Source organism: Rhinichthys klamathensis, unplaced genomic scaffold (assembly GCF_029890125.1).
Source record: "Rhinichthys klamathensis goyatoka isolate OS25496 unplaced genomic scaffold, OSU_Roscu_1.1 h1tg000378l_1, whole genome shotgun sequence".
Taxonomy (NCBI): domain Eukaryota; kingdom Metazoa; phylum Chordata; class Actinopteri; order Cypriniformes; family Leuciscidae; genus Rhinichthys; species Rhinichthys klamathensis.
The window spans coordinates 406,900-427,733 of NW_026606885.1; the positions used below are offsets into that span (position 1 = coordinate 406,900).

General features: G+C 41.6%; 2 protein-coding genes across 5 annotated transcripts in view; one reads left to right on the forward strand and one right to left on the reverse strand.

Annotated features, from left to right (window-relative positions):
* The window catches only part of zgc:165481 (uncharacterized protein LOC100073327 homolog), a 32,897-nt gene extending 24,749 nt beyond the window's left edge, over positions 1–8,148 (forward strand). The window contains exon 2 of the mRNA XM_056233793.1: positions 6,430–8,148. Within this exon, the coding sequence (XP_056089768.1) occupies positions 6,444–7,217 (774 nt within the window). The 5' untranslated portion in view covers positions 6,430–6,443 and the 3' untranslated portion in view covers positions 7,218–8,148. The remainder of the gene's footprint in view (positions 1–6,429) is intronic.
* The window catches only part of cep89 (centrosomal protein 89), a 161,684-nt gene that overhangs the window by 56,583 nt on the left and 84,267 nt on the right, over positions 1–20,834 (reverse strand). The gene's annotated exons all lie outside the window — the stretch shown is intronic.

The window sequence follows — 20,834 nt, forward strand, 5'->3', positions numbered from 1 at the left end:
TTTTCTGTGTTGACAAATCTTGTGCGATGTGGTCCGTTAATGACACGTCCGATTCGCGAACTAATGACTCATTTGAACCGATTCACTTTAATGAATGGTTAAAACAACTGATCTGTCCAACACTGAACTCAAGAGACATAAATCAGAAACACTTTACAATAAGGTTCCATTTATTAAAGTCTAGTTAACTACATTAGTTAACATACTATTAATATTAGTTTCTATGCAGATTTACTCCATGACAAAACCACCCAAGTCATTCTAGAATTATTCATTCTTTCCAAATAGAGCTATTTAAGTAATCTGGTGAAATTGTTTTTATATCGCAATATATATCGCAGAAAAATAAAATATCGCAATGTGATTTTTTACCAATATCGTGCAGCCCTACTCACAGCAGAATGTATTCTGTCTCTGTACTTGCTCTGCAGCAGCAATAATCAACAGTAGCAGCAGTGTAGCAGATCTATTCCACCAAGACCAAATACAATAACATTGCAATATTCATTATCATGCCCATCTCTCTTAGAGTTGTCATGACAGAACTATAGTTATAGCACAAAATAGACATGAATGAACATCAGAACGTATGTCAGTGTTTAAAGGTCCCATGACATGGGGTTATTTTATTATTTTATAATGTTTCCTGGGTTGCCCTTATAATGTTAGTATGTTTTTTAGATCAAAAATAGTCATAATTTAGAAATAAAAGGCATTTTTCCTAGCCTGATTTTAGCCTCTGATTTGAACGCTCTGTTTGAAGGGGCGTGTCTGCTGTGGGATTCAAGGAACACGCCGACTTTTTGGGACATTAGCTTATTCACCATATCCCCCAGAGTTAGATAAGTCCATACATACCTTTTTCATCTCCGTGCGTGCTGTAACTCTGTCTGACGCACCCATCGCTAGCCTAGCTTAGCACAAAGACTGGATGTATATGGCTCCAGCTAGCATACTAATCCCAATAAGTGACAAAATAACGCAAACATTTTCCTATTTACATGTTGTGATTTGTATAGTTACAGAGTGTACAAATAACAAGGTCATATGAGACACAGCCATATTTTAACCATATAAATATTGAGAACTATATTCTCAGAAGAAGCACTGCTACTTGGGCGGAGTGATTACCGCAGCACCTGAGACGCACCGTGGTGAAGAGCAGAAAGTTCGTTCAGAGTTGGAGTAATAGAGTCAGCAATTACTAGATAGTAAAAGGCAAAGCATAGTTTACAATCATGGGTGTTCGCTGTATTGTAAAGAGCTGCGACAATAAACAGGGGAGACCAGGTAATACCATGATGCATCTGCAGTTGCCATGCAATCTTTTGACTGGCTGTAGCTAAGTTAGAGGAGTTTGACTCGCAGCACTTCAGCACGCGTGTTTTTTTCCGCTTGGCACGCCGACCGGACGTGACATGGGGGCGTAGCAGCATCGACGATTCCATTTTTTAATTTGAAGTTCGAGATTGTGACTTAATTTCGGTCGATTTCGATGTAAAACCCTTACTGCTGAGACATTCACATTGTTGAAAAGAAAGGAAAAAAAAAAACACTTTCCTAGCATTAGGATCGTTTGGAAGGTAATGGTATTGATCCCGTGTCGATCTTTTCTCGTTCACATGTCACTATTCACTAACGCTCCAGTGGGCGGGGCCAAAGACGCGATGATGTTGACGTAGGCGTTGATATTCTTCTGCAAAGACGGTCTTTCGCTGCCCTGTTTGAGATCCTTTCGTTTTCTGGCCTTGGTTTCAATAAAAGCAGTTTTTGGAATAACAAGGAACTTGAATTCTCAGTTCATGACCCCTTTAAGGTGTCTGTTGAGAGAGTTTTCCGACACTAATAGTGTTGTTTCTAACATACAATTTCGTTTTAGAAAAACACTGTAGCAACATTCTGATTAAACTTCTGCCAACTCATCCTTCTACTAACAGATTTTTCCAGGAAGATTGCTGCGCCAAGTACACATCAACATGTTGCTCTCCTGAGTGACATGAAATGGCCCCTGTTACATTTATAATTTATATTCATGACATTCATTAGGGCACCATTTCAATGCTTTTTGTGAGATACAATTACAATGGCAAAATTGCTTTTGTCCATTTAAGCTACAAATGAGCTTCTTATATTAGATTTGAAAAGTAAAATAAGATGACCTTTCAGACCAGAACACAACTGTCCTCTGAAAAGCATGTTAAAACGCCATATGTCATTACTGCCAGGAGAAAGAGAAGGAGGGAGAAAAGAACAGAGGAAAAAGAAAAGCTTTCATGCCCTAATACACATTGGATTCACAAATACTGCAGTACATTACAATTACTACATCAATCAATGCCTTTCTCATTCACACTCATTTCTAGCAAATATTCATAATAGTTAAATTCGTGTGGAGGTTTTTATTTTAATCACACTGACAAAAAAATCATGATACTGTAACAAATAAAGCATGGACTGGAAACAATGACTCTGTTAACCAGTAATTTGAAAAGGCTCTGCTAATACTGTTATAACCCTAAATAGCCTACAAGCCTGTTTCTTTATTGGGCTTCTATTGACAGCCTCTGCTGGATATATTTTTCTATCTAGCAAATCAAAACATATTCCTCTCAGAAATACAAATATGCACAGGCATTGTTGTCATTAATAATAGAGAGAGGTTCGCATGGTGGAGGAGCATGTTCTTTGCCCAAAGGGCCGCTATTTTATTTCCCTAACAACTGCCATCTCTTTCTTCAGTATAACAACGGCTGGGTGACATTAGGGAAACAAAAACAGTTGGCTCACCAAGACAATGAAGCAAAATCGTTACGTCGATCCCACATTTCTTTCCGTAATTAATTTCACAAACACCGATTAACAAAGCAGCCTAATTAGGCGTTTAGAGAGCTGCAGACTAAATGAGACATTGAAAACATCCATGTGGCACAGTAGGACTCTTCCTATGAAGACTTAATAGCATGTGTGTTGGTATATTACAGTGACACTAACAATGCACTAATGCTTGATTGCATAACATACTGTAGGAACCTCTTCCTGTATGAAATCACCAACAGTGACTAAACCCACAAATTTGTTTACTGTTGTCAATGTCATTTATTTTTAATGACAGCTCATTTCAGCTAGAAATGAATGGTGATGTAAACTGCTTCTGCAATCAGTAATGTAATTAACAACTAAAATAATAAAGATCTAATATGAATTAAAAAATAATATTAAACATCCGGTAAACTGCTATTAACATTGGGGATACTTTAAGTAGTATAGGGTAAGATGGGGGCAGTTGCCCTCTTTATTGAACTGTAACATATTTAGAGATGAGATTAGCATGTATAAGATTAAGATGTCACGGTTGGTTGGCAAGTTGAAGATCTATAAGCAGCAATCATACTTTATTTATACAAGCACATTTCAAACCTTGAAAACATAACGGTTAAAATCAAGCATTTTCCAAACTTTCAAAACTCTGTACGAAACCCTGTGTTACAGGACAAAATTAAAAATCATGAAAGGGGGCTACCTTGCCCCACTACTGAGGTAAGATGACCTACTTGGAGTAAAATTACTTTTTTATTTTTGAAAAATACTATATGTAAAATACATATGATTTCGTTGTTTATTATATATTTTTTTCAAAAGGTACCATTAATGTACAACTCTAAATCAAAAACTGCATAAGCATTTTGACAAGTTAGTTGTTATAATGAATCGTACAATTTTCTATTTGTTTTGGTGATAATTGTGATAATTACTAGTGTAACGTGAGGGTTCGGTATGTGGTGGTGGATCACTCTTTATAATAATAAACAGCAGAATGGAGACAGAAGACTTTCTCAAGCGGCACTTTTACTGAACACCGTCACAACAACAACACTTCCTTCAACAACCTTTCACGTGACCCCAATAACCAATCAGAAGCAAGAGCTTAGACTGAGATAAACGTGAGTGAATCAGAGAGGCAAATTCAGCAGAATATTCTTACTGTATTAAATATGTAAACACATAAATATGTAAATAATTAACTGACTAAACATTGTAAATATACTTCTAGTAAATTAACTCAAATATAAATCATATTAAATTCTAAGCATTACAACTTTCCCATATGAAATATGAACTCTCCAATATGAAATATGAACTCCACTTCTAAACCTTACATTTCCTCCCCCTCCCACAAAAGAAACGTCCCCGTTTCCCAGCAAATAAACAAGTAACAGTAACCACAGCAATAAAGCAACTGTATCAGTTCAGAACATAGTCCTTAAGGAATCTGGGAGGTCTAACTGGACGTTTCCCAGGGCGTAGCAAAGAACCAGGAGCCTGAGGAGTGGAAGAGGTGACAGTGTCAAACTGGCCGACTGGGCCAAAGGAGGGGGCAGAGCAAGACTGAGTCAGGGGAGAGCAGGATTGGGGCTGTGGATGGCCAGTGGGAGGGACTAATGAGGGAGTATTGCCCTGGCCAGATAAGGTGTAGCTCTTCGTGGCTGCAAACTTTGAAGGCTTAAAGGGCAAAGCACCTGATAATGCAGTCAAATGAGGAAGTTGAGACTGCAAAAAGTCACATGTAGGTGTCTCATGTCCACAATCTGGCACAGGAGCATGGTAGGGTCTGAGACGGTTGTAGTGGACAATCTGGGACTTATCAGACTGATCCAGGAGGTAGTGAATCCTGTATGTCACTCCAGGAGAATCCACATCAGATCCTAGGCACTCTAATATTACAAAGGGGCCTTTCCAGTGAGGAGCAAGTTTTTGTTTTGCTGTAGTGGGGTCATTTAACCAGACAAGGTCTCCCGTAACATAGGGAGTGTGCTTAACACTCTTGTCATACTGTCGTTTCTGCTGATTGTGGGCATAATCTCTGTTCCATGCAGCAGAACTGAAAGCGGACTGAAGTTTCTGCGTTAATTGTGCAACATAGTCAGCAGGAGAACCCGTAATAGACAAAGATGGTGTGTTGGTAGGTAACAGCATATTGACAGGCATCCTGGCTTCATGACCATGTGTGAGCGAAGATTTTCGTAACTCTCACCCAGCATTGAAAAAACGCCCCATGACACCCTCCTCTCTGCCAGCTCGCTCAGTCGATGGACAGTGCCTGGACATTTTAGGCAAGTTAACGATTGGTATCAGACTTGGACATCAGGTATGGCAACAGGACTTTGAAATTCTCAGAGGTGCTTGCCAGCCAGTCATTCTTGGTTTCGATTTTCTGCGGAAACACCATGCCCTCCTTGACATAAACAACAAAATGCTGCAACTTTGGGACATGAAAATTCCCCTCCTGCCCAAAGGACATGAAGTGGCCGCCTGCTGTAATGTGTCTGTGCTAGCGCCCACTAAGATTCCAGCTATGAGTGAAACCCTCATCACAGCCTGTGTGTCGGCAGCTACACCTGCTTCTCCCATGCCAACTGACTATTATGGTGTTCTCATGCCCAACCCATCGTGTGACATCATTGTGGCACATTCTCTCAGTGAGGTTCAGAATGGTACAACTGTGGTTCGAATCTTAAATCCCACCGCTGCCACCAAATGTAACGTGAGGGTTCGGTATGTGGTGGTGGATCACTCTTTATAATAATAAACAGCAGAATGGAGACAGAAGACTTTCTCAAGCGGCACTTTTACTGAACACCGTCACAACAACAACACTTCCTTCAACAACCTTTCACGTGACCCCAATAACCAATCAGAAGCAAGAGCTTAGACTGAGATAAACGTGAGTGAATCAGAGAGGCAAATTCAGCAGAATATTCTTACTGTATTAAATATGTAAACACATAAATATGTAAATAATTAACTGACTAAACATTGTAAATATACTTCTAGTAAATTAACTCAAATATAAATCATATTAAATTCTAAGCATTACAACTTTCCCATATGAAATATGAACTCTCCAATATGAAATATGAACTCCACTTCTAAACCTTACACTAGATTAGATCATTAGATTAGAACACCAGCAACAACATTGGGAACCACTGGGAACATTCTGCCCAAATTCTATAGCATCTTATCCTAAGGGTCTTACTTTAACTTATCTAACTTTAACTTTTAACCTAAAAAAAAATAATAATACGGTGGCGTGATTACTGATGAGCGACACCTGCGCGATGCACCGGTCTCGTATCTCTCACGGAGGAGTGGAAGCATAAAAGGAGGAGCGACGACAAAATCCCCCATTAACAAAAAGACAAAAAAAAAAAAAACTGTTAATAAATTTACAGATCACTATTATGTTACGATGAAAAGTCAAAATTAACAAGAGCATCAATACATGTGTTGAAATTTGATTTAGTGGCATCTGTCGTCAAGAGACCTTCTCACCTTACATATTGAAATAAAAAATTACCTTATACTGTATATCGCTGTATAAGTGCATGTTGTCGTACTCTGTGCTAACATCCTGTTCTTGTTTCCTAGAGCATGAGGCCACGATGAGCTGTGCTCAGGCTGAACCAGAGGAGGGCTCTGCTAATGCCAGCATTAATACTAACACAACCCTCAATGGCACCACCAACGATGAGTTGGAGTGCAAAATCTGCTACCAGCGCTACAATGCACACAACCGCAAGCCCAAGATTCTGGACTGCCTGCACCGTGTGTGTGCCAGATGCCTCAATAAGATCCTGGACATTGGGGATGGCTCAAGCTCCATCAGCTGCCCTTTCTGCCGACACGAGACGCAGGTCAGTGAGTACGAAGTGGCCGGGCTGCCAGATGACTCGAACATCATGTCCCGTCTGGCCGTGCGCGACAAGTCCTGGAGCTCGGACCACAGTAAGGAGGTAGTGCTGACGCCAAAGAGCTTGTCCTCCAATGATAGCCCATCCCACGACTCCTCTAACTGCCTGGTCATCACCATCATGGAGGTGCAACGGGATCAGCAGCGCTCGCCCAGTCAAAATGGCAGCTCTGATTACTACGGCGACCACAGTTTGGACTCAGTCTCTGTAGCATCCAACAGCGGTGCGGTGGACCAAGACGCACTATCTAAGTTCTGCAATCATGTGCCGCGGGTATTGGTGTGGCTGTTGGGCTTTTTCTATTTCGGTTCGCTGCCACTTGGCATCTACTTGCTGGTCATCCAGAGAGTGACTCTTGGGATTGTGTGCGTGAGTCTGGTGCCATCCAGTCTCACAGTCTGTCTGGTTTACGGCTTCTGCCAGTGTCTGTGCCAGGGCATGTGCGACTGCTCTAACAGGGGGTGACTGGTACGAAATAGGCCACTGAAAATCAGGCTACTTCATCTCACCACATTGAGAGGAGATAAAAATAAGCTCTAGGCATCTGAATATCCTCATTGCAAATCAAATGCTATATGTACCTTCTTGCTTTGAAAGGATGTGTACAAGCAGCTGTGATAAGAGGATAAGTCAAGCATTAAAGAGGAAGGTCAGTCTGGACGAAACACTATTAGCTTAGCATAGCTTCTGCACACACCCTTCAAGCTCATTTTGAAGTAAAAAAGCTGACCTAAGAAAGTGCTCCATGCCGATCAGATGATGATGCATGAGTGGGAGTTTATCAAAGCGGAGAAGATGGACTTTATGTGTACAGCCAGGCAGAGCGGATGGGCCATAAAGAATAAAGTTTTATTGTGGTTGATTCTCATCACTGTGAAATTAACTGCGCGCCCTGATTATCAATGAAAAGGCTCCATGAGCTGCACTGTTACAGGTTAATAAGACTGGAATAGTCTGTCTGGTTAAAGACTTTGGTAACACTTTACAATAAGGTTCATTAGTTAACATTAGTTAATGTATTAACTAACATGAACTAACAATGATCAATACATTTGTTACTGTATTAGTTAATCTTTGTTAACGTTAGTTAATAAAAATACAGCTGTTCATCATTTGTTCATGTTAGTTCACAGAGCATTAAGTAATGTTCACAAATACAACCTTTGATTTTAATAATGTATTAGTAAATGTTGGAATTAATATTAACTAAGATTAATAAATGCTGTAGAAGTATTCTTCATTCTTAGTTCATGTTAAGTAAGGTAGTTAACTAATGTTAACTAATTAACCTTATTGTAAAGTGTTACCAAGACTTCTACTGTAGGTATTACAAAGTGAAGGGGTGGGTAACTACTGAGGTATGAGGGTGACCTTTTAATAAAGATATTTGACCCATGCTGTTGTTCTGTCCATCTGTTAAAAAATACCCTCCAGGACTCCTTGCAGTAAGCCATGTTTTTACATCAGGACTAGGGCTGCAACAACTAATCGATAAAATCGATAATAATCGATAATGAAAAATCAACGAATGTCATTATTAATTAGTCGAGTCTGCTTACCATGCACGGAAAACTTCGGTCAGTGGAGTCAAATTACAGCACTGAATAATGCATTTCTATGGACAAAATGCATCTAAAAATAGTGGAGGAAACAGAGTGAGCTGCTGCCAGATAGGTGCGTAATCCAAGCTGCCCAAAACATGATAATTCTTTATTTTAAGCTTCAAGCTAATGCATAAGCGTAATGTTTAACGCAGCTTGCTCTGTCAGGTGCTTTTACCATTTAATGAGTGAGATATTTTCCTCAGTGCAAAACTTGCATTATACGATTAAATGCTTATCTGAAAATGTTAAAAATTAGTATTTCCACTTAACTGAATGAGCGATGGCGCGCACATCTGCGTCAAACACACGGAACACAGTAGAGAGGGAGGGTCAGGAAGGAAAATCCCATTAAGTGAAACTTTGCGTGTCACGTTCATATAGGCTCTTTTCTGTAGGCTATAAAGTTTTCCTGCCATAGAGCCTATTATAAAGAAAAAGCTTAATGTAAATGCAGTATGACGGTGATATTAAAACTCAGTATCCTATACACCTTATTGAACATGCAACGCGCTATTGCACGTTAAGCGCTTTATAATGTTTTTTTTATGGGTGTTGTTCATAATCTGATTTAATCTGTTTGCCTCTACAAAGTATGCTTTATTAATAAGGTAGGCCTATATTGTGTACTAAATTTGGTGCTTCAATATCACTCACATTAAGCGTCTTAAATGTGGAAGAACGCTCGATTACGCGGCCGTTGTCTGTTTTAGCAGAATACTCCCATCTAGTGGTAGCAGCTTTTCTCAGACAGTGTGTGTGGATCGTGCAAGGCGAAACCGGCGAAATGAAAGTCTCAAAATCCAAATGAATCAAATATCAAAATCGAGGTTTTGTATTAACAACTATGTCTCTATTTGTACAAAATGCTGCACATTCATGTCATTCTGGATTTTGCACACACAAGTTGTATTGTATTAGTTTAAATGTAAGTGACGCACATTTGTGAATTTGTCAAATAGATGGGAAGTTGTGCACACATTAATAATTAGCACCAGGCCTATTCATTTGTAGTTGTTTGTGTGTGGGTTGTGAAATGCTTAAAAACTGCGTCTCAAGAAAGTGTCAAGAATTGACTCAGAAAAGACGTCAATGAATGCACGCGCGTCACCTGATCCACACATGCACATCTTCTTTGTTGCATGCACAAATTATGATACACTAATACAAAAGAAAACATTTGTATTCACAAAAATTTCTCTATTTGTACAAATTGCTACACATACATTCAATTTTTAAATTTGCACATGCAAGTTGAAAGGCATTTGGTTGTGGATAGTAAAACATTTCTGCAACATTAATCAAGTTCATTGATAATTGTGCTTGCACGTGTTAATCATTTTGATACTATATTCATCCCATAAACATCCCTCTAATCTGTTAACACTGAGTTTGTGTTTTTCTTTATTATTATCTTCATTTTTAATGTAGAGATTTAAACTGTCATTTTGCTTTATAACTCATATAATATAGAATAGATAGATATATTCACTATGTATGTGTTTTCATGATAGCATTCAAATAGCACGTTTGTTTGAAGGACAGCATTGGGGAGGATGTGAAATAGTGTGTTTTGACAATGAAATGAAATCAAAAGACAATTGGGCTTTGACACGAAGAAGATATAACCCAAAGAAATAATCGTTAGTTGGAAATCAAAACCAATCATAACCAATCTTACACTACAATATAGTTTTCTCTCTCACTCTCTCACTGACATCAGAATGTGAAAACGTCCCTTTGAGATCATGACACAAATTTAAATGGTGTTCCACACTTCCTGGCCAAGCTGACATGATGAAAACACTCCTGGAATTCAATAACAGAGCGCAAACTGTCTATATAACACAACATGTGCTGTTGTGCAGAGTGCACTAGATGAGATCTTATATTATTATTATATTATATTATATAAAACCTTTGATCTGAGCCTAAACCTAAACCTTTATCTAAAATCTATATCTTTAAAGGTAACATTGACTAACAACTACAGCGGCTCTGTAACCCTTCACTCAAGCCAGGTGTTTCTTCTCCCTGCAGGATCTTTACGGGGCCTTCACCTTGAGTTCCAATGAAAGCCATTCATCATTCTGAACTTGAGCTAGAGACAGAGTTTGAATTCTGCCACACACAGCTTACTCGGTCAATACTACAACAATAGACAGCACCTTGGGTTTGTATTGAATCAAAACCGGAGCTGTTTTCAAGCTCTCTGCTGGCCAACAAATTATTTCAGAGAACATGCTTCAATAATTTCAGAGAACATCAATGTGCTACAATGAAAACAATAAGAAAATTAGCATGAACTATGGTTGGTTTAACAACAATTTAATTGAACTCAGCCATGAGAATGTATTTATGAGCAATCGAGAATCAAACCACCTCCTTATCAGCGCACACCACATTCTCTAAATGTAATTCAACAATCAGGGAAGGATGGCAAAGCCATCCTGTTATCTAAAAACACCCCACATCATCACAAAATTCCATTTAGGACTGTATTTATACACACAATAAAATATTCAACATCTTTTTTTTTTACTGCCATTTCAAACAAATGTGCTGCATGAATTTTAATAACCTGTGAATAATTTATACACAATATTCTCTCCTCTTGTGGGAACTTTCACATCCCTCCTTTTCACAGACTTGTTTCTTCTTCTCTTTCACCCACCTCCTCATCTCTGTCATTAATTCAACCATCCATACAATTATCTATTTATGGTTCTTAATGAATCCTTCATTGTCTTCTAAAAAATATTTATGTTTTGGAATCTGCTTAAGTAGATACAGCTCTGTTTGTCCCACACACACACACACACACACACACACACACACGCACAGTGCCTGAGGTCTCAGTCACACTGCTCTTCTACTACAGTCAAATCTGAATCTGAAATCTTAATTAGTGGCAATGAAGTGAGGGTTGTCGGTGAACAAAAGTGTGTGTGTGTGTGTGTGTTGCAGCTGTAAAAGGAGGTGTTCTAAGCCCTACTAAGCAGCCTAATTTATATCCCAAGTGGATGTGTCTACAGATCTGGGCTAATGTCCATAAAACTGTCTGACCACACCCGTCACCATGGGCCTCTGTGATTTGAGAAGAGGACCAAACACATTCTCCCTTTGACAATACAGACAGACAACAAACTTGACAATGCTCCTCTAGCCACATGTCAGGTTTAATTCATCGATCCCTTTTCACATCATAAGCTCTGCATCTTGCTATATTTTCAAGACAAATCATCCACACAGTTTTTGACTGTGCAAGGAACTCCACACAACTATTTGTGTTTTGTGATGTGTATTGTGTTTTGATGTTGGAGCAGTGAAAGAGAATGATACATAGCTGTCAACCCTCCTGTTTTTTCCGGGTTTCTCACTTATTTTAGCTCTTTTCCCGCTGTCTTCCCGTTTTAGTATTTTCCCGTAAAATATCCCGTATTTTTACGCTCTGATTGTGTTAACTCAGAACACGCAACTATCTGTGTCTGTGAAGTGGCTTGCACTTGGGTTGCTATACCTCCAGTAAAGCAGGTGGCAGTAAACAGACAGTAGCTTAGGCTACTATCGAAGAACAAGAAGACAGTTGCAGGGGCAGGCGGGAGGAAGAGGGAAAAAGTAGCGGGAAGTCTGAACTTCAAGGAGAGTAGAGTAGATGAGTGTGATGTGCGATGATGGATCAGGACGCCGACGGCCAAAATCACCGAATTAACCACCAACCAAAACCGAGGACATTATGCCGATATTTGAGTAAATGGGAGACCACCTTCCACTACCTGACAAGCAGCCATGTAGGTCCAAATTATGCCAACTGCAAAATTTGTCGTTGTAATTTCAGTGTTGGTCATGGAGGGAAAAACGACGTTTCGCAGCACGAAAAATCACTGTAACACAAGCGCGCAAGTGAGTCAGCTAGACACAACATCTTTATCATCATTCGTGGTGAACCGTGCCTCATCTGAAGCTGACCAAATATTGAAAGCTGAGGTGAAAATGTCGATGCTAATTGCCAAAAATAACGTCGCGTTCAGTTTTTTGGACGACTTCAACCGTAACGTTAGTGTGGCTGACATGTTCCCGGATTCAACGATTGCCAAGAAATACACTCTGGGGAAAACAAAGACTACACAAATCATTAAAGGTAAGACTACATAATACATGGAGTTACTAAGCTAAGCTCTTCTAATGTTAACGTTACTACGGGTACATCATATGAGGGGTTTTCACGAATCACAACTTACTTATGCTACCCATACATCAGAAGACTGACAAGATTTATGAAAGATTCTTGAAAGATTGCAGTCTTTTAACTAATGTCCCACATTCACGCTTTACTCAAAAGACTACAACCTTTCAAGAATCTTTCCCAAATCTTGTCAAAGTCTTCTGGTGTAAGGCTGGCTTTAGTGGACATTAAAGGAGAACTCCAGCGCAAAATGAACCTTTGGTCTGATTACACATTGTTACCTAGTCAACCGTTAGCTGAGATTTGTTTTCATGATTATCGAATGTAAATAGTTTTATCTCTAAAAACAGTTTAGCCTATAAAGCTAGTATAACGCTAGTATATTGGGCATAGTGTAATGACAAATAAAAATCGCTTGTTAATACCACTAACAAGGCTCAAAATAGCCCCACACTAACACGGTAGCATAATGAGGGTCCCTACCTTCAAACCGAAGCATTGAGAACTTTGTCAGTGTCCAGACAGTTTAATAAGAAGATATTTTAAACATACAGTCAAGTGCGCTGGTGAGATGTGAACGAGCTATAAGTTGTGATAAGGTGAGCGCGAACAGCAAGCTTGGATCGGCGTTCGTAGATCGACTGGTAAAGACTGTATTTCAAAGATGGCTTCTGTCTGTATACGCGAAGTTGACTGTATGTTTAAAATATCTTCTTATTAAACTGTCTGGACACTTACAAAGTTCTCAATGCTTCGGTTTGAAGGTAGGGACCCTCATTATGCTACCGTGTTAGTGTGGGGCTATTTTGAGCCTTGTTAGTGGTATTAACAAGCGATTTTTATTTGTCATTACACTATGCCCAATATACTAGCGTTATACTAGCTTTATAGGCTAAACTGTTTTTAGAGATAAAACTATTTACATTCGATAATCATGAAAACAAATCTCAGATAACGGTTGACTAGGTAACAATGTGTAATTACACCAAAGGTTCATTTTGCGCCGGAGTTCTCCTTTAAGTCAATGTAAGTTAATGTTAACTTCACATTTTTGCTGCACAGCACAGGTGCCATAGCTCTGGACATGGATGAAGATGTGACATCAATCTGTAAATCCCAGCCTTTCTCTCTTTTATGTGATGAGTCCAACAACAGAAACGCTGATAAGCAATTTGTCATACTTGCAAGGGTATACAATGAGGCAAACCTGGAAGTAGCTACAAAGTTTCTAGACATGCCCAGTCTCTCTCTCTCTCTCTTTCTCTCTCTCAAACACACACACACACACACACACACACACACACACACACACACACACATTGTCTTTCTCTCACACACACACTCTCTTTCTCTCTCTCACACACACACACTCTTTCTCTCTCTCTCTCTCTCTCTCTCTCTCTCTCTCAAACACACACACACACACACACACACACACACACTCTTTCTCTCTCTCTCTCTCTCTCTCACACACACACACACGGTCTCTCTCTACCTCTCTCTCACACACACACACAGTCTTTCTCTCTCTCTCTCACACACACACACACACACACACACACACACTCATGTTATCACTGTGAAGCGCTTTGATACAATCTGTATTGTAAAAAGCGCTATATAAATAAAGGTGACTTGACTTGATTTGACACACACACTGTCTTTCTCACACACAAACTGTCTCTTTCTCTGTCTCTCACACACACTGTCTTTCTCACACACACACTGTCTCTGTCTCTCCCACACACACACTCTGTTTCTCCCTCACACTCTCAGAGTTTACATACAGTATTTATCAAAGACATTGTGGCTCCATTTTCCTTCTCTTTCCTGGTTTTAGGAATCGTGGCATTCTGATTGCGTTCAATTCCGATAACGGAATTGTCATGAAATGCAGGCACAACTCAGTAATAAGTAGGGTTAAAACAAACCAGCCTAATGTGCAAGATCTCAGCTGCATCTGCCACCTAGTCCAACTTGCCACTGGTTGTGGCATGAAGGCTGCAAAGCTGCCTGTGGAAGACATACTGGTGGGCATTTACACCCACTTTGACAAAAGGTAAAACTCATACATGTAGACATGCACTCTTTTCTCTCACTCACCTGTATAACTGTTATCGTGTTAACTGACACTTACAAAACTCATATGTGTTTGTTTTCAGTGCAAAGAGATGTGAACTCTACAAGGAATTTGTAGAGTTCACGGATTTTGACAGCCTGAAACTGCTTAGATATTGCAGCACCAGATGGCTCAGTCTGCTGAGCTGTATAGAGAGGGTTCTCAACCAGTGGGCTACTCTTCAGGTAGGGTTTGTTATAGTATATGTATGCCACTCCTAAAAAAAATAATTACATAACTCTTGTGTGATGATGATGATGATGATGATAAACTACGTTTAAAAAAAATGCCATTACAACACTTTTAAATTTCCCTTTGTGTTCAGGCTTTTTTTTAGTTTTTTTTTATAATATGCAAACCTAAAATTATATTTTATAATGGTATTTTCTTTTTCACCATATATTCCTATCTATAGGCATATTTTAACTAGGGCTGTAGTCAACCAAAGAAATCCTTAGTCGACCAAAGTCCTGTCCTGCGCAACGATCAGTCGACAAAAAAAAAAAAAAAAAGACGCGATGTTTTGCATTTCGATTGAACATGTATTAAACAATTGTCATAGAGCATTTATAAAACAACAACGAAAAAACATCAATTATACATAAAACTATAATAATAATACAATTCTTTGAAAATTAAGTGATTTTTTTAACTGCAAAGTGAGGAGCACTGTCCTAGGTCTATAGTGACAGTCACAATCGCGCACCTGACCACATCACACGCTTTAAAAAATATAACTGCTAAAACTGCCAAATAATGAAAAATCCTAACAAAAGCTCTCGTTTAAACAGGCTGTATATTCTTCTTTACTTTCAAAGCTATGAGTTAACTTTTGTCCAGCCGATCTAAGCGTTTTAAAACAAACACACAAAAAACACAAATAGCCTAAAAAACAATCCTAATAATAATAGGCTGTATAGTAGGAAGGCATATAGGTTTATTTTCGTTTTGTTACATTATTTAGGCTATTTTCAAACGCGTCAAGTGTACAAATAAAAACAAAAACATAAGAAAACACAATCTATTGAGTCAGCATAATAAAGCCGTTAAAGGGCCTGCTCACATATCGCGTCTTTTGTGCGCTCAAGTTCGTTATTTCAAATGTATGCGCGCTCATAATGGAAGCGACGCGCTCGTTTTTTCCAAGCGCGTCCGCACCGCAGCAGCGGTGCAATTAAAAATTGCATTCAACTTTTTATACTTTTCATTATTGAAAACATTGAAACAGGTTTTATGGTTTTATATAAAATAATATTTATTGGTTTATTAATAAAATTCATTTATTTACATTTAAAAGTATACATGTATTTAAAATAATAAACTGTATAAAGTAATACATATTTTTTAAATAATTTAAAATAACCTATTACTTAAAATAATTTTTTCTTTTTTTACATGCAATCCCTAGATTACTGAACAAGATTACAAATGGGAAACTGTCCTTGTCTTAATGGAGTTATCACTAGATGCAGTCAGAATAAGTAAAATATAAATGACTCTTACAGCCATTCATATGCTGGAACACACTACCACACAAGCACTTTTCTCCTTTGTTATGACGAACGAATCGGATACAAATGCAAGTAAAAGTTGGTTTATTAGTTGGTCAGACAAGTCACAGGAAAAACACAGGTCGGGGACAAACACTCAGATGGAACTGTGACAACAGGGACGTCGATGGGCAAACCGGAGTCTCGTGGAGATGAAGACGGAGTGATCAACCAGGAACAATAAACAATCCAGACCGGGAACAACGACGAAGACCCACGAAGACTGGAACACACGAGGAGAAGCGAAGACCACACAGGAACAGGAACACGACACCGGGAAAGCCACAACGATCTGACAATGTGAGATGGGAATTACTGGGCATATAAAGCAACTGGTAAGGGCTTGCAGCTGGTGCACACAATCAACCGGGAATTAGTAACCACGCCCACACAGACACACATACACACACACACAACATATCAGAATGAGACAGTGGATCCATGAAACGTGACAGTACCCCCTCCCCTAGGAACGCCTCCTGGCGTTCCCAGCCGAACCTACCTGCCGATTGTAATCATCGATAAGGGAGTGATCCAGAATGTCTCTAGCAGGTACCCAACTCCTCTCCTCCGGACCGTAACCTTCCCAGTCCACCAAGTACTGAAATCCGCGTCCCCTCCGTCTAGAGTCCAGAATACGGTGTACCGAATAAGTGGGTTCCCCATCTACGAGTCGCGGCGGGGGGGGAACCGGGACTGGCGGATTAATGGGAGAATAAAACACGGGCTTGATTTTAGACACATGAAAGGCGGGACAAATTCTCCTGTACGCCGGAGGAAGTTTGAGTCGGACTGCCACCGGACTAATGATCTTGGTGACAGGGAACGGGCCAATGAATTTGGGGGCTAACTTATTGGAAACGGAACGGAGCGGAATGTTCTTGGTAGAAAGCCACACTTTTTGACCCACGACGTATACGGGAGGCTTTGACCGGTGGCGATCGGCCTTGGCCTTCATGCGCCTCCCCGCTTGGAGCAGAGTCTCACGGGCTCTGGTCCAAGTGTGGCGACACCTCTGGACGAATGCGTGAGCGGAGGGGACCGCGACCTCGGATTCCAGGCTCGGAAAAATTGGTGGCTGGTAACCTAAACTACACTTAAACGGAGAGAGGCCCGTTGATGACACTGGTAACGAATTATGAGCGTACTCAACCATAGAAAGTTGTTGGCTCCAGGATGAAGGATTCTTGGCTACCATACATCGTAACATTCTCTCCAAATCCTGGTTGGCTCGTTCGGATTGACCATTACTCTGGGGATGATAACCCGAAGACAGACTGACCGTAGCTCCCAACAACCTACAAAACTCTCGCCAAAATTTAGACACAAATTGGGAACCCCTGTCAGAAACCACGTCCTTCGGGAGGCCATGTAACCGAAAGACGTGATCAATGACCGTGACCGCTGTCTCCTTGGCTGAAGGTAATTTGGGCAAGGGAATGAAATGTGCCGCCTTCGAGAACCGGTCCACTACGGTCAAAACGACCGTCATGCCTTTAGAGGGTGGGAGGGCGGTAATAAAATCTAGTGCGATGTGGGACCAGGGTCTCGAAGGGACAGACAGCGGTCGGAGCAACCCATCAGGAGAACGGTTAGACGTCTTGTTAGTGGCGCAAACCGAACAAGCCAAAACAAAATCGTGAACATCACGAGCCATTAACGGCCACCAGAATCGTTGCTTTATTAAACCGTTGGTACGACTTACTCCTGGATGACAAGCCACGTTGGAGCAATGACCCCATCGAATAACGTCGGACCGTAACCCCTCCGGAACAAACAAACGACTTGATGGGCATCCGGGCGGAGGCGTTACCCCTTCTAAGGCTGTCTTGACCTTCGATTCGACCTCCCATGTGAGTGTGGAGATAACTACTTTCTCAGGTAAAATGCACTCGGGAGTAACCGGGCGTGCGGATGGATCAAAAATACGAGATAAAGCATCGGGTTTGATGTTCTTGGAACCCGGGCGGTACGAGAGAACAAAATCAAAACGTCCGAAAAAAAGTGCCCACCGAGCCTGCCTGGAGTTGAGTCTTTTAGCAGTTCTAATGTATTCCAGGTTCTTATGATCGGTCCAAACGATAAAGGGTACCCCTGAACCCTCTAGCCAATGTCGCCACTCCTCCAACGCTAATTTGACCGCCAACAACTCTCTGTTACCAATGTCATAATTACGTTCGGCAGGTGACAAGCGATGGGAAAAAAACGCGCAGGGATGCATCTTGTCGTCTGAGGACGCGCGCTGGGAAAGAACTGCTCCTACCCCCACCTCTGACGCGTCGACCTCCACCACGAACTGACGTGTGGAATCAGGGGTGACAAGAATAGGGGCCGAAATAAACCGACTCTTGAGGTTGACGAATACAGCTTCTGCCATATCGGACCACCTGAACGCAGTTCTGGGGGAGGTCAAGGCAGTCAGAGGCGCGGCTAGTTGGCTAAAATTGCGAATAAATCGCCTATAGAAATTGGCGAACCCCAGAAACCGCTGTAGGGCCTTACGGGAATCTGGACTTGGCCAATCCATCACCGCCTTAACTTTGTCAGGATCCATGCGCATTCCCTCAGAAGAGATGATGTACCCTAGGAAGGAAACAGACTGTGCATGAAAATCGCATTTCTCCGCCTTGACAAAAAGCCCATTCTCTAGCAACCTCTGAAGCACTCGCCTGACATGTTGAACGTGTTCCTGGAGAGATGAAGAAAAAATCAATATGTCATCCAGGTAAACATATATGAACTGATCGACCATATCTCTCAACACGTCATTGACGAGTGCTTGGAAAACCGCTGGGGAGTTGGAAAGGCCGAAAGGCATAACCAAGTATTCAAAGTGCCCCCTGGGGGTATTGAACGCGGTTTTCCATTCATCCCCCTTCCTGATGCGGACCAAATGATAAGCATTACGTAAGTCCAATTTTGTGAAAATGGATGCTCCCTGCAACCTCTCGAAAGCTGAAGACATCAACGGTAAAGGATAAGTATTCTTCACCGTGATGTTGTTCAACTCTCGGTAATCAATACAAGGTCGCAGAGAACCATCCTTCTTCCCAACAAAAAAGAACCCCGCCCCCGCAGGAGAAGAGGAAGGCTGGATGAACCCAGAGTCTAAAGAATCAGAAATATATTTCTCCATGGCCTCCCTCTCAGGAACAGAAAGAGAGTAAAGTTTGCCCTTAGACGGAGACTTACCTGGCAGTAAATCTATAGCACAGTCATAGGGACGATGCGGAGGGAGAGAAGCAGCACGAGACTTACTGAACACCTCCTTCAGGTCGAGGTACTCTGCGGGCACGTTAGACAAATCCACTGCCTCCCTCTGAAACACAGAACTAGACACAGAAGGACAAGCAGACACCAAACATGACTCATGACAGTGATTACTCCAAGAGGAAATGAAATTGTTCTGCCAGTCGACACGGGGGTTGTGTTTGGTGAGCCATGGGTGCCCTAGAACCACCGGTGCTAGTGGTGAGTCCATAAGAAGAAAATAAATATGTTCAGTGTGATTGCCCGATGTGATGAGTGTGAGAGGTTCAGTGGAGTGCGAAATTCTGGGAAGGTCCTGTCCATTGAGTGCGTTGACAGATATCTTGTGCGTGAGAGAAATGATGGGAATCTTGAGTTTGACAGCGAAACTGAAATCCATAAAATTACCCTCTGCTCCCGAGTCCAGTAATGCTTGAGTGGTGTGTGTGGAGGTTGCCCATCTCAGTCTTACCGGGAGGAGGGTCGATGATGTAGATGAGGACTTCTCGGCGGAGATCCCACCCGATAGTAGCCTCATGCTTACTATCGGGCTTGCTCTTTTACCGGGCAAGAGTAGAGAAAGTGGCCAGCTTTACCACAGTAAAGGCAGAGTCCTTGGGACCTCCGCCTTTCCCTCTCCTCCCGGGAAAGCCGAGCTCTCCCCACCTGCATGGGCTCATGGTCGGAAACTGGGCTGACCGCGTTCCCGTCACTGGTCCGTGCATCCTCCGGATATGGCTGGAAACAACTGGAGCGAACCCGCTGAGTCACACGGTTAAGGCGTGAATCGACCCTCATCGCCAGCTCCACCAGTTCATTGAGAGATTTAGGAAGGTCCAAGATGTATATCTCCTTCTGAACGCGGTCAGCCAGCCCATGCAGGAACATGTCCCACTGCGCCTCCTCGTTCCAATGGCACTCTGCGGCCAGGGTGCGGAAACGGATCGAGTAATCCGACACCGAGCCATCTCCTTGGCGTAGATCCGCGAGTAATCTGGCCGCCTCCTTACCCGCTACCGCCCGATCGAATACTCTTCTGATCTCTGTGGAGAGTGCCTGGAACGAGGAGCAACAGTAGTCTTGGTTCTCCCACACCGCCGTTCCCCAGAGCGCTGCTTTACCTGACAGTAAAGTTAGTACAAATGCCACCTTGGATTGTTCACTGTGAAAAGTCCGTGGCTGCAATGCGAAATGCATGGAACATCTCGTGAGAAAAGCCCTACAGTATTCGGGCTCACCTGAATATCCCTCCGGCGTAGGCAGGCGAGGTTCAGGTTGATTCTCTGGCTGGGGTGGTGGGGGGGGAACGGGCGGCGTGGGCGGCGCAGTGGGCGCGCGTAGATGTTGAAGCTGTTGGGTGAGCTCGGACACCTGTGT